The sequence below is a fragment of the Harpia harpyja genome, chromosome 4, assembly GCF_026419915.1.
Source record: "Harpia harpyja isolate bHarHar1 chromosome 4, bHarHar1 primary haplotype, whole genome shotgun sequence".
Taxonomy (NCBI): domain Eukaryota; kingdom Metazoa; phylum Chordata; class Aves; order Accipitriformes; family Accipitridae; genus Harpia; species Harpia harpyja.
The window spans coordinates 75150211-75177188 of record NC_068943.1 but is presented as its reverse complement, the minus strand read 5'-3'; the positions used below and the strand labels follow the sequence as shown (position 1 = coordinate 75177188).

Genomic DNA, 26978 nt, shown 5'->3' with positions numbered 1-26978 from the left:
CAGCTGCCAGAGACCTGGACAGACAACGAAAGACAATGCACCAAAGTACCCCATCAGAGCAATAGTGAGGTCTGCTTTCCAGCACCAGTTCAGGAGTTCGTATTTACTCATGACAGCACTTAAACATGTTACTTTAAGTACTGATGTCTGCATGTCCCTACATACATCAAAAGCAGGTCCTTTTTCAATATTTCTGCTCAGTGACACCTTCTATAGCCGAACTGCTCACTGGTCTTGATCTGCTGACAAGGTTGCATCTTCTTACACACTCCCAACAAATGGTCTTCTGTTAAATTACCTTTTGGAAGGGATCATAGCGGCTCTCAAAGTTGTTTGCAGAGCTTCTCTTGAAATCCCTGTGAGAAACGCAAGGTTTCGGTGCTGCTGAGGTGTATAACATGGGCAGAGAACCGTGCACTCGCAGGGAACTCCGCTCTTCTACTGAAACACTGAGCAGCAGCTCAGCATGGTAAAACTTGCTTTTTTATTTTGCCTACAGAGAGACGGATCATCAGTTTAAACACATGGACTTCAGCAGCTTCTCTCTTCTGCCTGCTCCTCACCACTCCAGCAAAACTAAGCAGCTATAAACCCAGATTAATCAGCCAATTAAGCTGGTTTTACAGACACTTCGTGTTGCCAGAGCAGTGCATACTAGCTGGATCACAGCAGGGGACCTGGTCCTAAGTGTTTAACAAACAATAAATGCTTTTTGCTATACAATAAATATGGTTGCTTTCATGAAGCTCCCTGACCACTTTTCAAGGAATGTTCTCAGTCACGCACTCTATTAAAAAAACCACCTGCTCCCACACGGTTTCTTTTTCTTGCTCTCCTGAGCAGTTGCTCAACACAGATTTCAAAAGCCCCTTAGTCACTGATCATGTAGGCACACAGCCTTCATTCACAGCACCACCACGGAGAACTGGAAAAGGGCAAAATTCAGACCCCTGGAGGCCTCTTCTCAACCTCCTGCTCAAAGACAAACTGTCTCCAACACTGCGTGAGGCCAGCCCTGGTTTTCCCTAGCTCAGTGTTCAAAAACTCCCAGGACGGAGATGGCACAGCGTTCCTGTGGACCTATTCCAGTGCTGCACCAGCTGCCTAGGATGAGAGCTTGTATCATAGAATGAAGCAGGTTCATAGAATCCCCGCTGGCCCGGGGTGGCCGGGAGGGATGCTGCAGCCCATCAGCTTTGCTCCCCCAGTCAAAGTCGCAGCTTCCAACTGCAATTAAAATAGAGAGTTGTAAGGGACAAAAGATACAAAAAGGAACCAGCCCAGCCAGAGCGCCACATGGAAAGTATTCAATCTAAAACAAATGTGGCTTTAGGCAAAGAGAAGTTTATTGACCATAATGCTGAATGCAGGGGATCAGTGGAGATTTTAAAACCAGGGCTTTCTAAGGCTTTGATTACTTTCCTCATGGTAGCAGCACACTTTACTGGCCATCGTTGCCATTTCACTAGTTAGCTCCAGGTTGTATTTATCTTTCCTTGTCACAGTTTGACCGGCAGGAATCTGAAGGCATCCAGGATGGAGCTAACAGAGAACGGTTTAAATGGCTTTGCTGGTAACTGCTGATCCATCAAACCCAGTATTTTTGTGCGAACTCTGTGCCAGCCTCGACAAGAAAGGGATTTCTCATTAAAAACAAAGAGCAGCGGAAGGAGCTCGCCCACCCCGCTGCAGCCCGCAGCCCGGGCGCCATCAGCCTGGTCTGGGATAAGGCTGAAGGCCCTGGCCAAAGCCACGCAGAGGAAGATGGTGAAGCTGAGCTCACGTCACCTCGTAGGAGCACCTGCGGGGCTGCTGTCCCGCCGGGCCCAGCTGCGCTGTCGGGCCAGCCCTCCCCAGTTGGAACATTTCCCACTCCTTAAGTCCCCCGTGGGACAGCAAGGCACTGCCTCCCGCTGTCACAGCCCCTGCACCTGAGCACTCTCCTGCCCTCGTCCCCTCCTCTCATCTTGGCTTCAGGAAATACCCTGGATTTCCAGGGGGAGGACAACCCTGGGACTGTGGAGGCTGAGCAACAAGAGAAGCTCCCAGATATCCACCAGGTATACAAGTACACCGATCTTGGCAACAGCGGTGCAGAGATTTGTAAACAAAATCTCATCCTCCCACGGGGAGAAAAGACACATCAGGTTATATCTGGGAGTTTGCACTCCCAGTGATGCAGGAAGATTTACCAACAGGACGACCAAGCACAGAAACCCCAATATCTTGCTCACTACCTGGCATAACAGATCCCCACGTCACAGGATGGATACATTGCACTGCTGCTCATTCCCACCATCAATACCACAGCTCCATCCAGGCCAGCTGAGTCCCACCCAGCACATAAATGGGCATCCAGAAATGGCCCAGGACACCGGTCACTTTTAGGGCACCTGAGCAGCAGGGAACATTTCCACCACTTCCCTGGGTTGCAGTCTGATCCTGCCAGGCATCTCTCCCTACCTTTTGCAATGGTCTAAACTTGGGCAGGTTGCCTGAATCCTCAGCGGAAGATGGCCCTAACAGGTCCCAAGACAAGATTTTGGATCAGCATGAAAGCTGCTGCACAGCTGACAGCTACTACAGCGCCTGTGGTCTCTCCTATCAGAGACAGTAGATATGACCTTTATGAAAGCGTACAGGACTGCAGCTGTCTGCTCCCCATCTAACACCTACTCTGGCACACCAGGAACTCAGCTGGATTTCAACAAACTCTGGACGTGGTCCCACACCAGTAGCAATGAAAAAGCTGTCTTCAGATGCATTCACTCCCAACTCCTTTTTTTGTCTAATAAATTTTGGGAACAGCTACCAAGTGCTTGATTGAACTGGAGGTTGATTCTTCCCCATCTCCCCACTATTTGCTCCTGTAAGCATCACCAAGTTTTTTTACACTTTTGGTTCCAAAACTGATTTAACAGTTTTCTGGAACTCCACTCTGGCCAAACTAAATCAACTGGTAAACATCTTCAGACCTCATCTAAAGAGCTACCTGCAATTAAAATAAAATCAAATCCTTTTCTATGTTCTGGAAAATGAGAAAGAGTCACTCCCTCATGCTCTCTTCAGTGTAGAAATCCAACATTACCTACAGCTGCAGGAATTTGTGTATAGTATCTTGGCCTCAAAAATGCAGAGCTGATTAAAGCCTCGGTATTGACTTTTCGCAGTTGAAACGTCCACTAGTACTGCCAAAGTTTCTGTGCGTGTCAGGACTGTGGGAGAACATTTTACAAATGATGTAAGCCCAAAGCATGAGGTCTAAGCTGAGGGTAAAACATCCTCTAAACAACCACACAAGGAGGCAGCTTGCACTTGCCAAAACACACAGATTCTTCAGAGGGCCTCATCAATTATCTAGCAAAGGAAAACACAAAACAGCTCCAGAAGAAAAGGGAAGTACTGACCCCTAATAATCAATCTATAACTGTGGGGAAAAATATCCCAAGCAACTCAAACCTATTAAGATGTAAGTGCAAAAAAGTAGTTGAAATATGAGGTCACAAAAAATCAGGGACTTCAATTTACCACCACAGGTCTAGGTACAGAATGTTTGCTTTTGCCTTCCCTAGTCAGCAAAAACTTTTCTACATTTTCCTTCTATGTGCCATTACTTCAGGACTGGAAAACTAGACCTATAAAATGTGTTCTGCTGCAGAGAGGACACATATTTGGCTCAGTTAGTAGACAACATTCATATAGTCTATAAACATCTACCAACCTCTCTTTTCACTTCAGGCAGAAGTTTGGGAGGCTAAGCACAGTGACCCAGCCATGGGCAAAGTAACAGCTTGAAGAGAGAAGTTGTAGCTGCTTAGAGATAACAAACTCATCAGAAAGCGATCAACTAACTTCATTAGAAAAGGCCAAAAATGCCAGCTGGCAAATGAAATCCTGTCATGGGCAACTTGACCAAAAATCATCATAGTCTACACTGCAACAGGAAACTGGTGGGATTTTTTGCTTATTCTGTTTTGTTGGGGGGGAAGAGGGTGTTTTTTATTATTATTTTTATTTTTGAAATTAAGTTCTAAGCATCAAATGACACTGATTGACTCTGTACCCTGGATTTGAGACCATTGCTGCTTTACCAAACAGTATGGAAGATTAAATAAAATGTGTCAAACTGCTGAGTTCATTCATCATCCTCAAAGAGTAGATCCCTGTCTTAAGAAGTCCTTAACTGCTCCCTAAGCACAACCAATTGTCCTCTGAGGTAATAACCTTGCACCACTGCCAATCCACTGCCAATCTGCAAAAGCAATCCAGTTTCAGAGCTGAGCAATTCAGTTTACGAACGTTGTGCAGCATCCCTCCCAAAACCCACCACCAGGGCTGGAAAACTACCTCAGCCAACTGTGGTTCCTAGATCTCTGAGCTATTTCTTTGGGACGTTACACTCCTGTATACCATGTACTCTCATAAGTGTCCAAGCCCTACCACCATGAAGCTATCAGCTGTACTTGTAGCAAAAAATGACAGCAAATAAGCAAACAGAAAAAAAGAGGCACTACTTTTTGATTCTTCAGCTGGCAACTCTAAAATTAATTTCATTTGTGAGGTAAGACCCTTTGTAAAACATCCACGCTCCTAAAACCTATTGCGTCAGCCTCTCCTAAATGCAACTGCTTGAGCGGTGATGCTCAAGTTCATAGCACACGTGGCAAACACATCCTAGGGCACCTCTACAATTGCCCTTGTTTGGCAACTTGTGAAACCAAGACAGGCATCTGCCCGGGGTGCAGAAAGACTGAGGGACACCAGCCCCGCAGGAGGCACCAGGGAAGCCAAGGGGGGAAAGCCCCACACTCAGGTGGCAGCGTTCACGTACCAAGGGCTTTATCGTGGCCAGCCCTTCGCCAGGAAAAAGAGTTTATCGTTTTCAAAAATACTTTGCAACATGATCACCCATCCCTTCTTCATGCCCGCAATGGGCATTGTTTTCCACATGCTGCTCTACCATCTTCCAGCAGGTAAATCACTTTGTGCATTGGCTTTAAGGGTTGGGACAATTCCGATACACCATTTTATTTTTTCACCTGATTTGAAATAATAGGTTATGAAATAGAGTGTATTTGAAAAAGGAGAAAGCAGAGCTTTACTAGCAGAGCCAGGTGCCTAAAGCTCTGTAGTCCTTCATGCAACTCAAGACTTTCAATCCAGTTGTTATTCATGAACAGGAAAAGAAAAATGGCATTTTACCATAACTGAGAAGCACAAGGGAAAGAGAACATCCCACCTTTCTCATCCAGCAATCCACACAGGGGTGGCTGCTTTGCTCCTTGCCTTCACATACTCTCACTGTTACCTATCTCCATACAGCTATCCCAAAGCCACATCAGCAGAAAAGTAAAGAAGAAAGAGGACAGACAAAATACCACAGGACAATACTTGTTTTCCACCAAAAAATTAATGCACCATGTCACTTTGGCAAAGTATTAATGGATTTTTTTTTTTTAAGTTGATGGTTTGATCCAAGCTCCGTTGAGAAAATGGAAGCAATTCCACTAGCTTCAATGAGGGCTGGATCAGGTCCATCCTGAGAAGAGTTCACTCTGCAAAGATATTTCCTGCAGTTGGTGAGCCAGCTCAAACAGTGCTGATGTGGCCCTCTGAACCGAGATGTGCTGACGGCTCTAACGCCAGAAGACTCTGGGCTCAATGATTTACTTCAGAGCAGCCATGGCACAGAGCATAGCACTAGGTCTAGTGGGGATCTTTATAGCACTGCAGCAGTTAACACATGTAAAAGCATAAGTGTACGATCAGAGAAAGTAGGACTGAAATGGGAGAACAAAGCCAGCCTCAGGCTTACCAGGTTGGTAGGTCCCCTAGCATTTTAAAACGTACTGTCAACCTTGTCCCTATGTGGGCTAATCAACTTTTTAAATGCCACTAATTTATACACTCAGCATCAGATCTCCTCCTGGAAATAAGCCAATCAGTTAAAGCAGTGGAGGCAAGCGACACATAAATCCTTTGTTTCTCGCAGAAAAAAAAAAATAATCGCTCAGCACATTTCCACACACTTCTGCTTGGCGCAGAAAGCGGGGACTGGAATGCTTTAGTTCCTGCAAAGCACAATGGAAAGTGTGCCATAATTCACCGGGCTCTGGCCAGGAGTTTTGGGCAGAGGACCAGTATCCAATGGTAATGTCTGATTTAAGCAAAGCGATTCATTATACATCCATAGAGGAGTTACCTGGCATCCAGAGGACATTCTTTAAATTGACAGCATCAGCAGAAGTTTCCAGTGCTCCCTTTGAAGAGACCTCTGAATGCTAAGCACAGTAGGACTAGGGCATTTTCCAAACTCAACAACGTATTTCTACACGATTAATACATGTATTATTACTTAAGAACAACCAACAGTGAGTTGTTGAAGGCTTCACGTTCTCCTGCTGACATCCACACACAGATTTCCTTCTGCATCAGCACCCTTTGAAGGGGATCCACGGAGCCTGGGCTACCCTCCTCTCACACCCGCTGCCTTCAGATGCCTCCTGTCAGGGTTTCTCCGGTGACCAAACCACTGTTGCGGTAAAACACCCCAGCAACCCCGAAGGGGCTGTGAGAGCACACCGCAGCCGTGGCCCTGGTCTGCAAGCGTCCATCCGGGGTGTTGTCCAACACCTGCCTCTTCACTGAGTTGGAGGAAAGGTGGTCCTGGAGTGAGATCACCTTTGGGGGCTCCTTGCGGGGACAGAGCAGGCGAAACCAGCTGGCAAAGGTGTGGGGATGCCCTGACCGTGGCTGACCTCACCACCGGGCTGAGCTGGAGGAGGATTAAGAAGCACTTCTGCTATAGGGGCAGGAAGGCAAAGGGGCCGCAACCAGTTTATTTCAAAATACTTTCCATCGCGGGTCCCCTTCTCACACCACGACCCTGGTCATTACCTCCATTCATCCCATGCATGGCAGAGCAATCTTGTTCAAAGTCAAAACTAGTCTGTCCCCTCTGCAAGCTTCATGTCTCCATTGTCAAACACATGCCCTAAACCGAGACATTCTCCTAATGGCTCGACATCAGTAAGCTTGGAGGACATGGCAGAAGACCTCTGAGCGGTACGACTCTGTGGGATGCCACAGCATCTGTACGGAGAACAGCTTCTTCCCTGCCTTTCCTGATGCATCCAAAATGATAGATGTACATACTTTACTATGAGAGTTACCAGCAAAAATCATTCCAAATACTATTCCAGACCATGACCAGTGCTAGGCTGTTCCCTCTAATGCAGGCAGAGGACTTGACGTTCCCAGCTCCTCTGGGACAGACTTCAGCACTGCTGTAGGGACAAGACTGCAACTTTAACTTGGAGTTTCCTGAATTTCTATTATTTAAGGCTTTTAAACACTAACATTTGTGAAAAAGAAGTTATACATATAATAATAAAAACATTCTAGCAATACGCATGTGCTTGCAGGCTTAACATTTCCCTATAGTTATAGATACATGGATATAAAACAGATATGTGACTCAGATGAAATTTAGAACAGGTAACACACATTGAAAAAATCAAAAGACACCACAAAGAAGTAAATATCAAATGGAGAATAACATGCAAAGCAGTAGTATTCAAGACAAGGATCTGGTGGTTGTAGCTGCTCACAGATTAACCAAAATAACAATGTGATGTTGTCCAAAAAAATCAATATAATTCTGGCCGGATCAACTGAAGATTATTGTACTCTACTGTGCAGTGGAAACTCACTGCTGTAAGAACTGTGTCCCATAGCCAGTTACTATGTTTTAAGAAAGATACAGGCCCACTGAGGAAAGTCAAGAGGAGAGGTATAAACACAGTAAGAGATCTAGAAAACATGACCTCAGAGCTAGAAGAAAGGAGAAGCATCACAGCACCCAGGGACTGAGGCACTATGGGCTGTCTCTAAAAACGTAATGCCAAATGGATGCTGGAGTTCCCACGAGGAGCACTGGCAAAATCTTTGCAAAGAGCACTTCCCATTGAATCCACTTATTTTCTGAGGAGTTACCAGCAGTCTTCTACTCTGTACAACACACCCTATTCCTAAGATCTCCTAGGCAATGCAATGTATTCAGGAAGTTACAAAAATACCTTTCCTTTTCAACTGCTTTTGATTCCATATTATCTACCAACAATAACTTTCACAGATACCCTATGTGTTGTATGAAATCCTAAGTCTTCTCATGGGTTCCAAAAATAGAGTTTTCCATTTAAAGAGTTGCTCCTCTCCTTTGTGTTGTACAGGGGTAGTTAAATAAAAATTATTTAGTTATGCCCTTTACCATATCTGCTACTGGTGACTCTAAGCCTCTTCATTTCTTTCCTTGGTAATTTTTGGGGAGGTTTGCCCTTTTTCCTCTGGAAATTCTCTGCTTAAAGATTATAGCTTTCCAGGGTTACCTCAAGCTGAACATGATTATCTCATCTACATGATTTCTGTACTGCAAGCTGAACATTATTATCTCATGATTAACAACCAGCGCCTCTCTGAGCTAGCAGAACCAAGCTGGATCCCAAGGGACAAGCACAGAAGGTGTCAGATTGCTTCTCCATACTATGCCTTACAGGGACCTGGAACTGACTTATATGCAGTGACAGAGAAGTCACTCCTTTCCATTGATTTACTGGGTTTTAATTGTCTGTCTGTTCTCCCTGAAGACTGTGCCCTTGCTATCTTGCTCCCAATCATGATGTTGCTCATCTAACTCTGCTAGTGTATTTATACAGCCAAAAACTTTAAACTGCAAGAAGAAATCAGTGACCATGTTGCTCATCAGGCAGGTATGGGCACTACAAAGAACACCAGCATCAAAACAATGAAGTGCACAGTCACTGCAACCACAGGTGGGGCAGAGACAACAGGTATCTGGTTTGCACATTCCTGGCAGGACGTCCTTCTCATCAGTTGCCATGAGGACAGAGCTGCCCTCTTAAACCTGCCGCCTTGTAGGTCTGAATGGTTGGCTTGAACTGTCATTGCAGGAGATGGAAAAGCTTCATTTGGATCAGTGTGGCCATCCGGAGCATATCCCTTGGGAAGGGCTTGTCAGCCAAGATGCTCAGACAAAACCAACCATGTACCAAGCACAGAAACACAGGGATGGATTAAAGCCCACCTCTGGTTACCTGCAGAATCACAACTACAACAGGCATTGACATCTCACAAACAGCCAGCATGACAAAGTGGTAAAAACATGACAGTCGGCAGGGGAGAACTGAGACTCCGTAAGTTGTGCTTTGCTGCATGCATAAACTAAGCAACCAAAAATTCATGGTAACAGTTCCTCCAACTGGGCCCAGAGCAGTAACAGCAAAAGCCATCCATTCTTAGCCATACAGCTCCCAGATGCACCACTGTTACCATTTAAAAAAAAGGAAAGCTTGTATTTTCCATCCTTCCCTTTCTACACTCTTCTCAAAAGATGCTGTGGAGATCTATGCCTTAAGAAAAGCCCCTTTGCTTTATTTTACATAACTGTGTCACTACAGCATGTATTTTTCACTTATGATCGTCAGTTGGAGATTGACATTTGTCTCACAAGCACTTAAAAATGTCCCTCACCACATGCATTTGAGTTCTTTGATTCAAGACTTCATCCAAAGCTCTTTGGTGCACTCCCAGCTGAAAGCTTGGTAGCACCCTCTGTCTCCAGCTTATTTTGAAACCTACTCCCACTCTGGAGGCAGAGGCATCAAATCATTGCTCTTTCAGGTCCATCAAGACAAGAAAAAACCCACCCCGACAGTCCAGAAGAATTGAGAAGGAAGGTTGCAAGCTGTCCTGGCTGCACGGCTCCGGTCCCTGGGGCTCCCTGCTGCCACCCACGCAAAGTGCACAGCCCAGGCTCCAAAACACATGGTTTGCATCAAACCACTGTTTCAGTTCCTGGAGAACTACAGCCCACTGTTCGACTCAGCAGCCACTTCTGAGAGAATAAAACATGAAACCCATTCCAGCACCAGGCTTCCTGAAAACTTCCAAGCATAAGGCAGTGAGATGGAGATGGATGGATATAGCATAGACTGTAAAATTAGGTACAGTATATAGAGCTGTAACCCTTCTACAATAAAATCTTCAATTGTTAATGCAAAATGGAGCAACATTTAGTGAAGAATGTACTTTGTATGTCATAAAAACTTTAATTATTCTCCACTCCCTAATAAAAAATGGAAAAAGCTGAACATTTGGCAGACCCATTTCGGAAGTGCTTTTAAAACTGCCTACTTCAAAAGCAGTATTGGAAAGTGACTTTTAAAACTGCCACTCGAATTATCCCTTTGTCTACATACATCTCTTCCACCTGGCTGGTGGTAATAGTAAGTCATGTTGGTATTACTGTTTTTCTTTCTAGAACTTCTCTTTCTAATTTTCCTTTGGGATTCTCTTCAATGCATCTTTCAAGGTCCGGATATTATTAGCTTGCTTACATTTGAAGTATTTGAAGCTCTTCACCTGGCGAAAACATTTTATTTCTGGTGTAGTGTTCTCTTTGACATGGCTTAACTGCATCGGCCAGAGGTACTGCCAAAACAACTGACAACGTAAGCATTTGTCTTCCCGTGCAGGACAGAGCCACAACTCTGACACCGGCTGTTCCTCCAGAGTCCAGCGAACAGTGACAGGATGAAAGCACAGCTGGATTAGGTGGCACCATCAGCAGAATTAGGTTTACAGCCTTTAAGCTTTTGATAACAAATACATGTCAAATCTTTAATACTTGAGTGAGTTTCAAATGTACATGCAGGTATCCTTTCGCTCTTTGTTTACTGACTTTAAGTCTAACCTTTTCCGGGCTTAAAAATGGAAGTGGGTAAGGAGGGACTGGGCCTCTGTGGTACTCCAGGTTTGACCCAAAGCTCCCTGGCTTCAGTGGGAACCTCTCCTTTATCATGCCTATCACTGGAAATTTGGTTTGCAAGAAGGGGACTCACTGATTTAACAGAAAAGCAAGTTCATAGCAAAGCTAACCTATTTCTTTTACACCATCCATATAACAAAAAGGAGTAGCATGAGCTGTCAACAGGCCTGATAAAGCCATTGATCCCAACAGATTCCTCCACACACATCCCTTCAGTCCCTCATCCTTAGGAAGGAGGGAATACTAGTGCTTCTCCCCCGAGATGCACCTGAGGTTTCCCAGTGCTGACACTGCATCGCCCTGCAGGACTCACGGCTGTCTCAGCTGGCGGCTCCAGTGAGGCTCAGACCTTTCCTAGTGGGCAAGAAACTCACATTCCTTGGCTTCAGTGGATATTCAATTGGAGAAATAGCACAAATATCAACTTACAACAGCTTAAGCCCTGTTTCTGAGATAAATCAGAGCCTAAGGGTGCTTTAAGTGGTGCGGTCTGAATTTAATCTGACTGCAATCACAAATGTGACAAAAGCACAGGATGAAGTTAACTGAGCTTGTTTTCCTCTAGATAATCCTTGTATAGGCTGTTCTCTAGCCCTAGTCAGAAGTTCAGTGATGGGAAGGAAACCTGCCTGAGAAAATGAGAACATGAACCCACACCGAGCAACTCATGCCGTGGAAAGACATTGTCTGGAACAAAAGGCACCCCTTCAAAGCTTCTGTCTTTCCACACTGTGTTCATGACTGTAGTCTCCACATCATTTTCACCTCCAATTTGTTCTTGTTTTCATATTCACACTCTTTATTCACTCAAAAGTGAGGTAACTTCTGTGTTTCTGACAGTCTAAAATGAAGCTTACAGCACCTCAAAACCTTGTCAGGAAAGTAAAGAGCAAACATAACATTGCCACAAACCTAACAGACCTAAAATTTTAGTTAGTCTCCTCTTTAAAATCAGGGTCACCTGACTCATGCTGCTTTTTTATGCATATTTTGCTGTCAAATCAGGCATTGAAAATACACCGTCCATTGAAGAGAAGACGTGGACACCACAGAAGAGAAACCTGCCACACGGTGCTGAATTCTTGGAAGCCACATCTCTCCTGGGACATCCCTGACTTCCAGCTGCACGTGTGCACCATCCTTACGCACTTCTCACAGCCGCCTCTACAAAGCCTAGGGCCTTTAACTGCATTGGCCCCAGATGCACAGTTTAAACAATGTTAAAGCAGCCCGTTGGTATCACAAGAGGTAACGCTTTCCTTCGTGGCGAGAAAGTGGCTTTAAGCTCGCCACATTGCTGTCTCTGAGTGCAGGAAGAGAAGGTAGGAGAAGAAACGATCCCCTGAGAGATTCCTGAGGCAGCAGGATCCCCCTGAGCGACTCCACAGCTCCTCGGGGCAGACCCAAGGGCACACGCGTGTGAGTATATCTGCCTGCATGGGCAGGATCCATCCGTCACTGGTGTCCAGGGCAAACCCATGGGTTTCAACAGGCCCTTCCACCGCAAGCTTCTGGAAAGCAGGGCTCCCCTTTTCCCTCCGCTGTCACAGTCTGCTGCTCATCCCCTAAACAGTTCAAAGGCTGTCAGGGATGCGGGGCTACTGGAAGCCACAACAACAGCAAAAGAAGGCACGAACACAAAGCTCGCACCAGGATGGATATTGTCCCTCTTGTAAAATATACGGACTCCCATGCTGAGAGCTGCTGCTTCTGAGCCATAATCTCTACATGTGTTTCTATGAGAAAGAACTGACCCCTGGTACAAATGCACATGGTAAAACCCACCATGGCAGTAGGAAGAAATCACATCATCTGCTAGCACTGCTCCATTTATCTGAAATTTCTGATGCTTTCATAAAAACATGGAATAAGACAAAAAAATTGCTCAGACCGACTTAACCTCAGTGGCTTTCTCATATTCTGTGAAGCTGCCACCAAGGGAAAGCTTTCTTTAGAGACTTCCACACAAGGGAACATATGCAGAGCTTTAAGTTGAAGATGCAACCAGCCACAGCTGCTGCTTCTCCAAGCACAGCTGATGCCCACACAGGTATGGCTAGACAGGAGGGGTAACCCAGCTGGGCAGGATCACAAGCCCACAGACGCCCTTCTCTCCAGCACTGACACCAGCACGGAGCTTGCACGATGCCGCTCTGCCCCATCTGGACGTGGGACCTGGGTCTGGGAGTCACTGCATTGCAGCCTACCCATGTTTATTCTCACCCCTGTACAGATGGCTTGCAGATGAACCAGCCTATTCCCCTCTAGGTGGGCCTCAGAGGATGCCCAAAGGCAAGGTAGTAAAAAAAAAAAAAAAAAAAAAAAAAGGAGAGAGTATTGTTTCTAGGCTGTCATGCATCCCCTCCACCACTGCTCCCCTCCCCACGTCCCAGCAGCCCGAGCTAGCTTTGAAGTGGGTTGGCAGGGGACACAAGTCAGAGCCAAAGCATGTGCTCCTGTGAGCCAACCTCTGTCCTGCTTCCTGCAGGTATGGCCATAGATCTCCAAGGAGGAAAACACACCTACTAAAATTGCACTGCTCATTAGGAGGCTAACTAAACCGTGGCGGCATCTTTATGCTGTGCACCTGGATTACTTCTTATGAACCTAAATCTTCACTCCATTGCTCTGCTTTCACGTTAGTGCAATCTCGTTAAAATCAGTGGCACGTTACAGAGGCAGTCAAGTGAAGAATAAGGCCCTGCCTGTTCAAACGCTGAAGAAAATACTGTGTGTAATTATCCTGATGGGAGATATGGACTAGGCTTATGGAAAGTCACAGCAGGCAGTGCAGTGCTCTTTCTGCACCAGCTTTCACTCCAACCTCATCAAGCAGTGGTTACCACATCCATAAAGCACAAAGCTTTATATGCTTAGTTCATATTATTCACTTTATCTGTGAATTGTATTTTTAATGAAATACTCCTATTCAAACACACAATTTCCTTCCAAACCTCACGCAACTCTTGGCTGCTGGAATGTTTTACGGCAGATCGTCAAAGCAGGAGACAAATGCTAACCTCCTCTGTACTGTTGGGTTGTGGGGAGGAACTAACAACTCTCAGTCACCTTCACATTAACATCCCCACTCTACAGAGCCTCTGAAAAACCCATTCATCTTGGGCACTTTAACACCCACCAAATGGATTACATCAGTCATTTGTGGAAACAGTGACAAGTGTTAACCAAGCCACAATTAGCCAAAACCTCATGGCTTCAACTGTTCTTTAGATACCTGGGATTTTGAAAATCCCAGAAACTGTGATTTTCACACACAGAAAAAAAAAAAAGGAAAAGGAAAAAAGGGTCAGTGAGACATTTCTGAAGCAAAGATTAGCTTTGGATCCAAGTGTTGGCAAGCTGGATGGCGTGGCTCTGCTTTTGGTTCATTCCTTTATGCATATCACAGACTTCACCAAATCATCCTCTTTAAGGGCTCTGGATTACTTGTATGTGGGGGGTGTTGGTTTACACCTCTCTCCAAAACCACCTCAATATATCTAAACCTGCTCCCTTACCCTGTAAAGTAGCACAGATTTTTTAATCTACTAGAGATTCACATGTTTATGTAAAGTCTTTCCATTCCATCTCTAGTTGAAGTGCACATTCAACTTTCCACTAGAAACTGCCAAAAATGCCTGAGACTCGCAAAGTCAGAGTGTAGGAATTCAAGCTTCATCATGTATTGAAGGAAAAAAAAAAAGTTAAAACTCTCCATTTTTATTTCACATTGCAAACCTTTCATAAATCAGAAAAGTTTGAGAGATTCCCAAGGTACAGGTGTGCTAAGAACAAAACGCTGGCTCAACATTAGTCTCTGCTCTTTCATTAGCAGCTCTCAGATTAAGTTTCTTCACAGGGATTGGAAAAAAAAGTCCTAAAATAACACAGTCTTTGCTTCTTCCTCTTCATGAAAAACGCAAATAAAAAACACTAAAACATTATTTATCTACCTGTAATATAAACACGTTCACAATTCATGTCTTGAAATAACACCAGCCCTGATTCTTCTAAATAACTTTATTCCACATTACTTATTGTAAAAGATCTTCCAAAAAGTACACCCATAGCTTTGTACCCTGGAAAGGGAAGCTGGCAGCACACACTCCAAGTCTCCCAAAGTGCAAAACTCATAGGTACTAGATAAAACACATGCCAAGAAAATGGCCAGAATAGTATTATCACTGTTCTTAGGAGCTCTGCACTAGGTTGGGCTCAGATAAGAAATGGATAGGCACAGATCTTCATTACTGATAAATGACCTTCTTATTTCATTTCATTTTCAAATAGCAAACTTCTGCAGTCATATTCAAAGCGATGCCTTCATGCAAAGCCCTGGGTTGTGTTACACATTATAACTAGTCCTATCATAGCTGAGCAGACATGACTGAGGCAAATGGCAGCAGCCGCTTGCAATCACCACATCAGTTTACACATAACAGTCTGTCAACTACTAGCTGGGATGGTCAGCAAAGATTTTACCCAATTAATACCCTTGAAAAGCAGCTGAACATATCGAAAAGATGCACTCACAGCTCTGCAGGTTTGTAAAAGATAATCCATGCCATCTTCCTTGATTTAGCCCAGGGATATCTAGAACTGAAAATACAAATATCTACAAAGCAGCTGATGGTTTGACCCCCAAAGTTGTGGTGCAAAACTTGCGGCTTCTCCCCATGCAGCACAGAGCATCCCTGACCAGTGGGATATACAGCAAGAGGGACATCTGGGGAAGAAAATCAACCCTTCAAATCAACAAACTCTCTGCAAAAATCAGGAGAGCAAGTCTCAAGAAGGACCATGATAGACTTCCAGAGTCTTTAACATGCCATAGCTAGCAGCCTGCCAGAACCATACATCACCAATGTGCATGGACTCGTATTTTCTGTTATTCATGTATCCTTGTTTGAACACCCAAAGTGGGAGATTTGGAAGGAGGGGTGGAGTGAAAGGATGTACGGATACGGTACACTCTCTGACTGCTGCTAGGTGACGCTCTGACACTGAGCTGGCACTGGTGCAGTTCAGAGGAATGAAGCTTTCAAATACCAAAACACCCATCTGGCACTGCCCGCTTTGCTTGTGAGCTCTGAACATCCCATCACCAACAGTCCCTATAATGAGCTCCTGCTGAAAACCAACCCTTACTTCTATGACAATAACATATGGCCGCTACTAGCAAGGCAAAGAAATTTGCACTGCTTTAGCAACTCGCTACTGTCTTCTGCGTTGGCCATCTGCTACCGTTCAGTAGCACAAACATTTTGTTAAAGCAGCAAAGCTTCCTGAAACACAGTGATTTCCTTCCATAGAAAGGGGCCCCAAATTGCTCAAAAGCTTCTACAGACATTTCAAAGTTTCACTGTTTGCCTTCTCAGTTTTTACAGGGACTGCTTGTAATGATAATGAAATTTGAAAAATATATATATATATTTATAGAGCACAAACAGCTTAAAATATATATTTGCAAGAGGCCCTCTTGCTGAAAAAGCCAAATGGTTCCTTCCTCATTGCCAAAAATCTTGCAAACCCTATGGCTAATTTTATGGAGGCTCTTATGTTTGGCTTCATAGGGTCTGTTTCTGCCACCTTTACTGCAATTATTAGCAGCTTGTTCTGCAAGGCTCTGGTCTTAAGAAAAAAATTGTTTCCCCCCAAGGGAAGCAACAGGTAGAATGGTGGAAACATGCTAAAAATAATCCCCCCTCTCTTCAGGCACACCATCTTCTTCCAGAAACATTCATACTAACTCATCAGTTACTCTGATGCTTACCCCACCAGACCCTGGGGTCCATCATTATCTGAGCTCTCACTTCAGCTCTCTCCACTGGGCTGACATCCTTCCTCTCTCCCTGCTGGTGCTAGGAAAAAAAACCAAACTTGTTTTTTGTTATATTTCCTTCTCCCTCCCCTCTGCTGACACATACATGGATGGTTCCTTCCCTCCATTCCCAACAGGGAGTGTGGAAACCATCCTCTCCCAGACATGCTCCCACTGAACCGCTGTGGAGGCACAGCCGTGCCCACACCAGCCTTCCTGCACAGCTACCTCTGCCCTGTGCTAGCACAACATGGGACAGCTGGCTTGTCACCACCACAAGGAAAGACCTAAGCCAGTACAAAGCCATTCTCTTTTAACTTTTCTGAAGTGCTGGTCTGAAATCTATTTCCAGCCCTCCAAGGTTTTAACACTCATTCCCATTCCCCTGTCGCATCATTAGCTGCAGGTTTCCAGCCCGACCTGCACAGCGTGGTACCAAACATGACCAGAACCCCACAATGTCTCACACCACTCATCATCCCTCCCCAAGGGTAATTTAAACAAACTGTTTTAGCAGAGGAAAGAAGCGAGTGTGTTTGCGGAGGTGTCTGGCCCTCAGCAATCGGCACTTCCAAGGGCATGACACGTCCTGCACTGGGGATTGAACTGCTGGGAGGGCGGCTGAGGAGCACGTATGGTCTGAGACATGTCATGGCAATAAACAGGTATTACCTTGCACTCAGCAACTGAAACCCAGCAGCTCTGCCCCTGACTGAGAAGGGCTTTCATGAAGACGCATGCAGTGCCTGCTGAGCGGTCGGTCCCCTGGCACCAATTTAAGCATGCACTCATGTTCTTGGAGGACCAGCTTGACTTATGGTAGCCATTAAGAGTGAAGAGCAGGAACTCGGTGCCCTGGCACAGCAATCATCACATTGCAAACAAAAAAGTACATTACTATACACATCTGACAAGAAAATTTGGCTTGCTAATACTGCTGTTTAATGTTTAGACTTTCTAGGTTTTCAATACAGTTGCTGTGCCATCACAGAAGAGCTTATTTTTCTGTTTAATTTCATTTTCTGTGGCTTTGTTTCTTTGGGAAGAAAGCAATTTCTTCTGTGTCTGCAAGCACCAGACACTTCAAGGGATGGATGCCATTCAGAACCTTCTTGGTGGGTCATCATGGTAGGAAAAGAGTCAGGTCTTTACAGGTCTTTACAGGTCTTTCAGGTCTTTACAGCCATGCACGCCAAGGGCAGCTCTTCCCCTCTCCTCTGCTTACACACAGCTTTGGGCCTGAGACTCAGGAGAAGGGCTCCAGCATCACCAAAGCTGCCCTAAGATCCTACAACATAGCAAGCATCTAGATTGATAGTAAATCATTTCACTCGCAAAACAAACAAGTTAAGGAACACAGAAGTCAATAAAAAGCAGGAATTAAAAATCACTTTCTAAACAGTCCCAAGCAGACTCTGAAGTTCACTGACTGGAATAAATGGAAAGCTGGCATACTCCACATTTTCAGGCTTTCCACACCTGTGCTCACAGTCTCTTTCACCAGAGAAACGTCACCTGATCACCAAGCCAAATTTATCCTCAAGCACCTCTCTGTGGTGCAGCTGGATTAACATCCCCAGATTGGAGAGGCAGACACCAAGGCACACCACTTTGCAGGTTCGATCCAGCAAAATAACATGCATGTACTCCCTTCACCAGTGTCCAGTGATTTCAGGGAGTACCACCACACATAGCAGATAAGCATGTATTTAAGTGTATCACAAATCACAGCCCAATACACAATAGACAAGAGGGAGTCTACAGCAGGGACGACATCAGAACCCATGTCCTGAGTCTCAGAGGAGAACTTGAGCCCACGCACCCCTCTCCACCTCAGGGGACAGTCAGCTCACTGGTTTGCAGGGATGCTATGTGCGATGACAGTACAAAACCAACAGTCTCTTACTGAGGTTTGATAAAACCCTGCAGAGATACTACTGAGCATCTCACAAAAGATTTCAGTCATTACTTCTTGTTTCAAAAGCTTCAAGTAGAAGAGAACAGTGGCTTAGATTGGGCAGTTCTCCAGCACCACAGTGTGGGAAAAAACATTCAACTCATTTTTCAAACAGGGCCAACGGAGCCCAGAAAAGGTGAGATGTCACTTGAAAAGTTTGTCCCGGACCTATGAATGTAACCAGGTCTTGTGATCGCCAGCCCGCCTCCCCAGTAATAAGACCTCAGACACTTACCAAATATGTATATTAAAAATATATGCAACCTGAAATCAGGCTGAAGTCTCAGTCCAGCCGAGCCAGATGGAGCCTTTCCATCACTGCCATTCGCTCTTAAATTGTTTATAATACATTTACTTTGGGAGACCAGAAACGTCAAACCAACAGCACAGGGAGGAGAGAAGGCGACGCGAAGCTCAGCTGACGCAGACGGTAAGGCTGCGAACAAATAACCCACAGCACCCACTCCTGCAAAGTCCGGCAAGCCTTCTGCCAAGTCCCTGGACCGCTGTTGGCTTCATGCTGCTACAGCCTCTCTGTGCGTGAGCTGCGGGGCCATCTGCAAAGCATACGATGCTAAAGACCACACAATTATGTCACCAAACTCGGCATGGCTTCAAAAGGTGATGAAAGGGAAAGGCATTCAGATTACGTGAAAGTGCAGCTCAACTGTTCATGCAGGGATGGATTCTGATGCTGTTAGGTATTTCAGCGGGGCTGCCATGTGAAGCAAGACACTACCAAGCAGGAATAACAGCATCTAAATCCAGCCCTCCATCTATCTGGCTGCAGCCTTCATGCTGCGATGCTCTGGCCCAAGGACCTCAGCAGCACAGGCAAAACTAAATGCTGTCTTCCCAAGGCTGAAAACACAAAGCCCGGCTACTTCTGCTACAGGAGAGCAGAGACCAGAGGGCAAACGCCCAGGGCTCGCTGCTTCTGACGCTGCCGGAGGGACAGCAGGGGTGGGCATGGGGTGCTGCTCCCACGCTCCCCTCCTTCGGCAGCGGGAGCATCCGGGGGCTCTGCGAGGGCTGGCCAGGTGGGTGGCAGGGCTCGGGCTGGGAGCTGGGTGTTGTGAGCCACCAGCCACGGCAGAATGGTTTGCCAGTCACATCTGCTGCTTGCTGTTGCGGGAGTTTTAAGGTAAACTCAGTAGTTGTTGCCTGTTACCAAGTAAAGCCCTTCCCACGGTGTACGCCCTTCCAAGGATGCCACTCTGAGAGGAGGGATAAAGCACTTCATTGCGGAGTACCACAACTAATTATATTGTCTATTCAATTTCTCTTATTTTGGTCTTCTTTTTAGAGACGAGGAAAAACTAACATTGCAGCTCCAGCAGTTCTGCACTTTCTCCCCAAAAAAAGTTTCAGCCAAAATATTGCAGCCAACTATAGAGTAAACATGACGACAAATAACCATTTGAAGAGTTGCCTCTTATTTTACAGCAGATGTATATATTAAGAACAACTGACTCCGCCAGTGGAAAAACAATCAGTTTAATGCCAGAGAAATACAACAGTCGGAAAGATTTGCTGGAACTGGGACCATTGCAGGATGCCCAAGAGGACTTTATGACTGAGTAATAGTGAAATAGCTGCACTGGAACAATGAAATATGAACACACTCCACAGTCCTCAAAGAGTAATTTACTCTGTTTAATGAAGAGCTGATTTGATGATCAAGTTACTCACTGAAGAGGGGTGATTTAAAACACACACTTCTCCAGATTGCTTTCTAATACGTACATAGTTAAATTTGGATGTACCTTTTAGGTTTTCTTCCAGGGCGAGAAGCAGCTTGGACCGCCTTCCTTGTAACAGGATTTCAGTATTTCATCTGATGCAACTAACAATATTACCTCTGTTTAGGAAAAGCTCTCTGTTTAGAGCACGCAGTTTCTACATGACGTGGGTCTTTCTTCCACCTTTCCTTGTTTCTCCACTCGTTGGGGCTATTTGCTTTAAGTATAGACCAACTCTGCCAAATGCAAGCCCCTACACCGAAATGGAGCCACAGGCGCAGACTGATTTCAGAGGCACTGAAGCGCGGTCAGCTCTTACCGCAGCACAGGCTGTCATACAGCCAGGGTACGCACCCCAACCTGGCACGCGGGAAGAGCTCCTGCGTCCCACAGCACAGATGTAATTTGTGAAGGGCTAACAGCGGGCCAGGGGTTACGAGCTCGATGAGAGTGAGGTAGGGTGACTGCTGCTCCAGAAGTGTATGATAGAACCTACACAGATTTTAACTGTCCTGAAAATGCTGTGATCGGTACAAAACACGCTGAAGCTTGAACATATATTTGCAGAAACCCTGAGGGGCAGAGGAAGAGAGAAGACCTTACATTACATCCCAGAGAGCAGTCCCAGGGAACCAGGGAGGAGGAATCAGCGTCTGCAGAGCTATGCACGTCAGAAACCCAGAAGCCACGTGCCTTAGGAGGGCAGGACACAGGATGAAAGGTCTGGAGAGAGGTGGGTACCAGGATCCGCTCCAGGATGAAGGAGGCAGAGGGAGCTCAGCAGCCTGTACAGGTCTTGCTGAGGACCACAGGCACAGGAGCTGTCAGCACAACCTCCCACCTCCCCAGGCAAGACAAGACCATGCAATGAAGGGGCCGCCATGTAAGCAGTTTGATGTTGCTCTTGTTAACTCAGCTACCAGTATAGTAGTTAAGCACTCAACCGTGTGGTCCGCCATAGAAAAAGCTCCTTTTCATTACAAGCTTGTCTAAAGTTTAGAGGAACCAGGGAAACCTGACACTTTCCAGGTGCTTGTATGCCCCCAAAGGAAATGAATCCAACTACAGAGGTGCTGCAGGCAAATGCTGCTGGTCCCTGCAAGTAGGAATAAATGCAAGAGCTGGGATCAGAGCATCAGGAGTCCATCTAGCCAGGTACAGAGTCAGTGCAAAATCCCCTCTCTCATCTAAATGCCTCTTTGGTAAGAGGCAGGCAGCGCAGATGCAGACTAAACCATACTGTCCCTCTAAATCCCTAGACATCCAGGGTGTGGAGGAAAGCTTAGAAACGTGTGTCCCGAGACTCAGAGAACAGACAGCAAAGCAAAAGATCTCAGCAGTTCTTATTTTTTAAATCTTGTGCTTTTTAAGCCACTGTCTTGATCTTGGCAGTGCTTATTTTGGCACTGCAGTTTGTGAACATTTGACACACACTGTAGGTTTTGCAGCCAACAGCGCAGCAGAATAAGCGGCAGTATAGCAAACACGTATAAGAAAATATAAACGTGATTTCAAAGGCTTTATACTGGGTCACACATAGCAAAGGATCTTCCAGACAACCTCCCATTTCTTCAAGAGACCCATCACTCCTCTATTGCCCTGAAAACGTAAGCCATACCACTCCTCAGAGGCTATGGTGTCAGTGCAAACATAGCCTCAATGCAAGTTCTCAGCCCACATACTGGAAGCAGAATACTTGGGCTCCTCATGAGCCAGAGGGAAAGGATCTCCCCAGCTTCAAGATCCGCTGCTCCCCTCTGGATTTCACTGCCTCACAACCCAGCGGTTCATCCCTCTCTCCCGTGCTGGGCAGGGGTATGGGCTGCAGAGGCGAAGCAATCTCTCATCTTGGGGAATAAGGTAAACACTCATATTTCCACGCAAATAAAATTTCAACTGCGCTCAAGGAATAAAAGCAATCCTGTAGTGCAACACACCAGTGAAACCGTTGCTGCTTCATGGGGCTGTAAAACAGAAAAGACAAGTGGCAATTTGGGGATGAGAAAGGCACAACAGGGAGTGCTGGTACCTGCCTGAGGGATCAGCGCAGTGTCTGCAGGGCTGGGACTGCCCTCTCAAGGCTGCACAAGAGTGCAGTACGCTTGCAACTTCAGGGAGAAAACAGCAGCACAGAGCTTCCCGAGACGAAGGCACATCGATGTCTACGCCATTCCGTCTGGAGAAGTGAGCACTTCACCTCCTTAGTGCATTAGCGGTCTACAGGAGGCATAGCTAAACATCTGTGCTCCCTCCTTCCCCTCAGCAGAAATCACATGAGCAACAAGTGGTAAATGTTCCCGTGATACATGCATGCACCTAGTTATGGACGGTTCGCGTGGGCAGGTGTGGGGGGAGTTAAGGAATACTAATTTATGAAGACAGGTAACTCAAGTTAAACAAGCTCCTAACATCTCAAAACTAAAAAGAAAAAAAAAGGTACCAGTTTGGCTGCAGGTTTTTGAATATTTGGGATCACGCTCAGGCTACTAAACACAGGCTCACTCTGGAGGTCTTTGGTCAGGAAAGGTTCCTGGTTATACCTGAGCTGCAGCAGTGTAAATTTAAGAGACCCAATGCCCGATGCCAGCACATCCCAATGCCACCTTAGCCACACTCCGGAGCACTTCCCCAGTGATGAAGAGAGCTGGGTGACACAGCTTCTCCCTGGAGAAACCATGGGTCCAGGTCCTGGACATGCACCAGAAACTGAGCCTGCTGAAAATACTGCTTCGCTTATTGAACTGAAGACAACAGACCACCTGCAGATAGCTACACACAACTTGGTGCAGACATGAAGTCCAACCTCAGTTATCTTGAGACTCAGAAGGCACTTTTCCCATTTCAGTGTCCTGCATGAGAAATATCAATGTCACTTGAGCACTGAGTGTGTCTGAGGAAGGAGCTGTATTTTTGGGGCATATGAATGCCCACTCAACGCACTGGATCATACAGACAAGATCCCATTCCCTCTGCTGGCAGAGAGAAAGCATGCCACATCTTTGTTCTGCTGCACGATCTACTCAGAGCCCCTCTATTTTCTTTCTGTATAGATCAGCTTCTGAAAGCATCTTCTTAACCACATGTCCAGCCAGCCTCAATGCATGTGCTGTCTGAAGAGCTGGAATTACAGACTTGGGCGGCACAAGGGCTTTCATACCTCTGACACACCCAGAGGCTGGTACAGAGCTATACCGTTAAGACCATTACAGCATTGTCCTACATAACTGAGAAGATACATTCCTTAGAGCTAAATGAAGTGGAAAATTCCCTTGGAGACCCTTCTGCTTTCTCTGTTTATGTCACACAGTCTAGACAAGGAGGGAAAATGAGAGTTAGTGCTGCTGTCAGAAAGGCTCTCGCTCTGAGCACAGCCTCTTCTGTTGGGTTCTGTTTGGGTTCCTTCCCAAATTTCTCCCACTGGCCACAGGTGGTGCTTGAATATTGTTTGTATAAAAGCAACCAAGGAGGGTTTCTACAGGAGGACTGCTTTCTGCCGCCAGTATCCATCCTTCCACACACGGGTTCTGGCAGCAAGCAACAAAAACCTCTCTTGGCAATACACAAATGGGATCTGCCCCTAAGCTGGCTCTAGCACAATACTCTTCTCTTACGCTTCCTTGGCCCGAGAGGCTGCCCACAGCAATCCCGGGCAGACGTTCCATTTTGATAAAGAGAAGCACCATCAATGACAGCACCAGCCCAATGCCAGACCCTCACTGGGAAAAAATCTTTTCTTTCTTTCCCTGGACAAAAATTGAAGGGCTCTTTCATTTCCTTTGTCGGAGCCCCTCTGCTGAGCCAGGGCAGCCTCCCCGTCTCCCAGACACAGCACTTGGGCAAAGGCTCCAAAGTGCAGAGTGAGTTTGGGACAGGTCACCTGGAGAGAGTGTGTGCTGAAAAGGAAAGGAGGAAAGGAGGATGGGAAGGGACCATTTCAAACACAGCTAGAAGATGAGAAAGCAGGGTCAAGGGCAGCAAAGGCACTCAGCAATAGCTTTTACCCCCCTGAGAAAGGACTCCAGCACCCACCAGCCCTCCTGCCTGAGACTGCACTTGTTCAGGGCACAGTCCAGGTTCAGTGGCTTATAAACTATTCTCTAGACTGGAGAAGGAAAGTGGTGCCCGCTCAGCGTGGCCAGCATACCACCAGGGACAAGGAGCACACGTGCAGCCCACACCCAGTCCTGTATAGCTGCTCTGGGGTTAAGAGCACAGCGTTCCCACTCCAGCAGGTTTTGGTGCACTCCAGAGGTCCGTAGCTGGGAAGCACACAGAGCTCTGCGCAGCGCTATGCCAAGACATTTGGGTTTGTTCAGAAATTGGCGTGGTTTTACAGCGCATTGGTGTGGGACTGCAAACGAAGAAAGACTGCATGGATGTTACATCCAAAATTTTCAGTGAAGTTGCAGACTCCCGTAGAATCACTTTAGACATTACACAGTCAGAGAAGCAAAAGCCTGCCTGCGCTCAACAGCTAGCACTTTTCCTCAGAGGCTGTGACATTTCCGATGGATGTTGCCCATGCTACCAGCACACAAACTCCCCTGCTCCCTTCCCTCCTTCCCCTCTCACTTGCCAGCAGGCAGCCCCAGGGACAGCAGATGCAGTTCCCCCTCCATTTCCCACTGCCACAGAGAAGCGCTACTACAAATCCACTTCCAGGAGAGTGATCCCAGGCTTAACCTGGACAGGCACAGCACGTCACGGGAAGAGAGACAGCAGTGGATACATGGGTACCTGCCAGCAAAGCTGCTCTGCCCTCAGCCTCCTGCAAACACACCCTGCCGCTACTCTGCGACCATGCACCCTGCGAGCCACGCACCTTCGGCAGCCCACGAAGAGAGAGAGGCCTGCACAGGGTCTTCAAACCAGGCTTAGAGATCTTTTCCTTGCTCCAGGTTAAGCAGATCTTTCCAGTTTGTTTAGCTGCACACTAAAACTCATCAGGAGCTGCGGGTGACATTAGGTCCCGGGCTCTCCTGCCCAGCCCAGAGCTGCTGGGGGGCGAGATGCCACCGTCCTTGGCTGGCTGCTCTGCAATTTACAGCACCAGGCTGGAGATGAGACAGCCACCACAGCCAGAGCCAGGCAGCAGGTGTCCCCATACCGTCCCGGCCGATGTAACCTCAGCAGTTAAAATCTGGTGCTGAAGTGCCTCCGTATGTCCCTCTATACCCTGTCTCTAGCCGTGCTCTGGTGCAAAGACCTTGTGGGCACAAGCTGAGACAGATTTGGGGCTCAGCATTGCCTGCGGTGCAAACAGTGCCGCGGGGGCTGCAGTTCACGTACACTGTAACTTACACACGGGGAAGGACGGGGAAGATCTGCCACCCCACCCCACAACCCCACCTCCAGAGCAGTTTTAACCAGAGGCTGAGAGCCCGGGGAGTCCCGACAGCAGCCCCAGCCTCGCCCAGGCTGATCCAGGGTCCGATCCACAGGGCTCCGGCGGTGGGAATGAAGAAAAGAGGGATCTCGCCTGACTTTCCAGGGAGATGCTCAGCACGGGAGCTGCCCGCTGTCAGCGCCGTTAACCGCGCAAGCGGGGCTCTCCCGGCGAGCCCAGACGGGACGAAGGGACCGGCACCCGGTGCCAGCGAGAATAAGGCACCCACGGGCTAAAGGCAAGAGGGGAGCAGCTCTCCGTTTGACCGGGAGCATCCTTGCGGGCTGCAGCCCCGCGCCCCGGAGCTGCCCCAAGCGCAGCCGAGCCGCAGCGGGCTGAGCTGCGGGAGGGGGGGGTGTCCCGGTCTCCGAGAGCCGCGGGGATCCCCCAGACCCTCAGTGCCGGGGCTTGCCCGGCTTTGCAGCCCCCCCACCCCCCACCTCCCCGCTCGGGTCCCCCTCCCCTGCCTGCGGGGGGGCAGCGCTGCGGCGGCCGAGCCGCCCGCCCCGGAGGCACCGGCACAAACACGGGGCAGCAGCAGGTGCCTCAGCCGCGGCGCCGAGGCACGGGAGGCGGCCCGGCTCGGCTCGGCTCGGCTCGGCCCGGCCCGGGCGTCCCCCCGCGATGCCGCCGCAGCAGGGCGCCCGCAGCGGGCGCAGGGGCCGGCGGCGACACGCGTGGGCCAGCGGGGGCTCAGCCCCGCGCCCGCAGCGCGGAGGTACCGCCGGGCTGCCTACCTGGTGCGGCGGCGGGCAGCAGGGCGGCGAGGAGCAGCAGGGCGGCCCAGGGCCGCGGCGGGCCGCGGGGGGCGGCGGGCCCTGCCATGGGGCCGGGGGCCGCGGGGCGCGGGCGGCGGGAGCGGCGGGGGGGGGGGCGCGGAGCTGCCGCCCGCCCGGCGTCCGTCTCCGCGGGGCTGCCCCGCTCCTTCCTGCGCGCCCCGCCGTCTCCTCCTCCCGGGCTGCCGGGAGACTGCAGCGGGGCGGCCCCGCGGAGGCGGGCGGGCGCCGGCCCTCCGCCCCCCCACCCCCTACCCCGCCGCCCCGGCCCGCCCGGTACCCGCCGCCCGCCCCGGTAGAGCCGCCCCGCCCCGTGCCGTCGGTCCCGGTAGCATCCCCCTGCCCTTGCGCACGGTGCGCTCACTTGGCTCCTTCGGAAGACTTCGCCCCGGGGAGACGCCGAGCCCTGCGCCCGTCCCTCGGCACCCGCGGGAGTTTTAGGCGGCCCAC

The 26978-nt window shown here is 48.0% G+C and overlaps 1 protein-coding gene across 1 annotated transcript in view; it reads right to left on the bottom strand.

Moving 5' to 3' along the window:
• Nucleotides 1–26711, bottom strand: part of FNDC1 (fibronectin type III domain containing 1) — a 76999-nt gene extending 50288 nt beyond the window's left edge. The window contains exon 1 of the mRNA XM_052784823.1: nucleotides 26490–26711. Within this exon, the coding sequence (XP_052640783.1) occupies nucleotides 26490–26577 (88 nt within the window). The 5' untranslated portion in view covers nucleotides 26578–26711. The remainder of the gene's footprint in view (nucleotides 1–26489) is intronic.
• Between the last annotated feature and the right edge of the window lie 267 nt (nucleotides 26712–26978).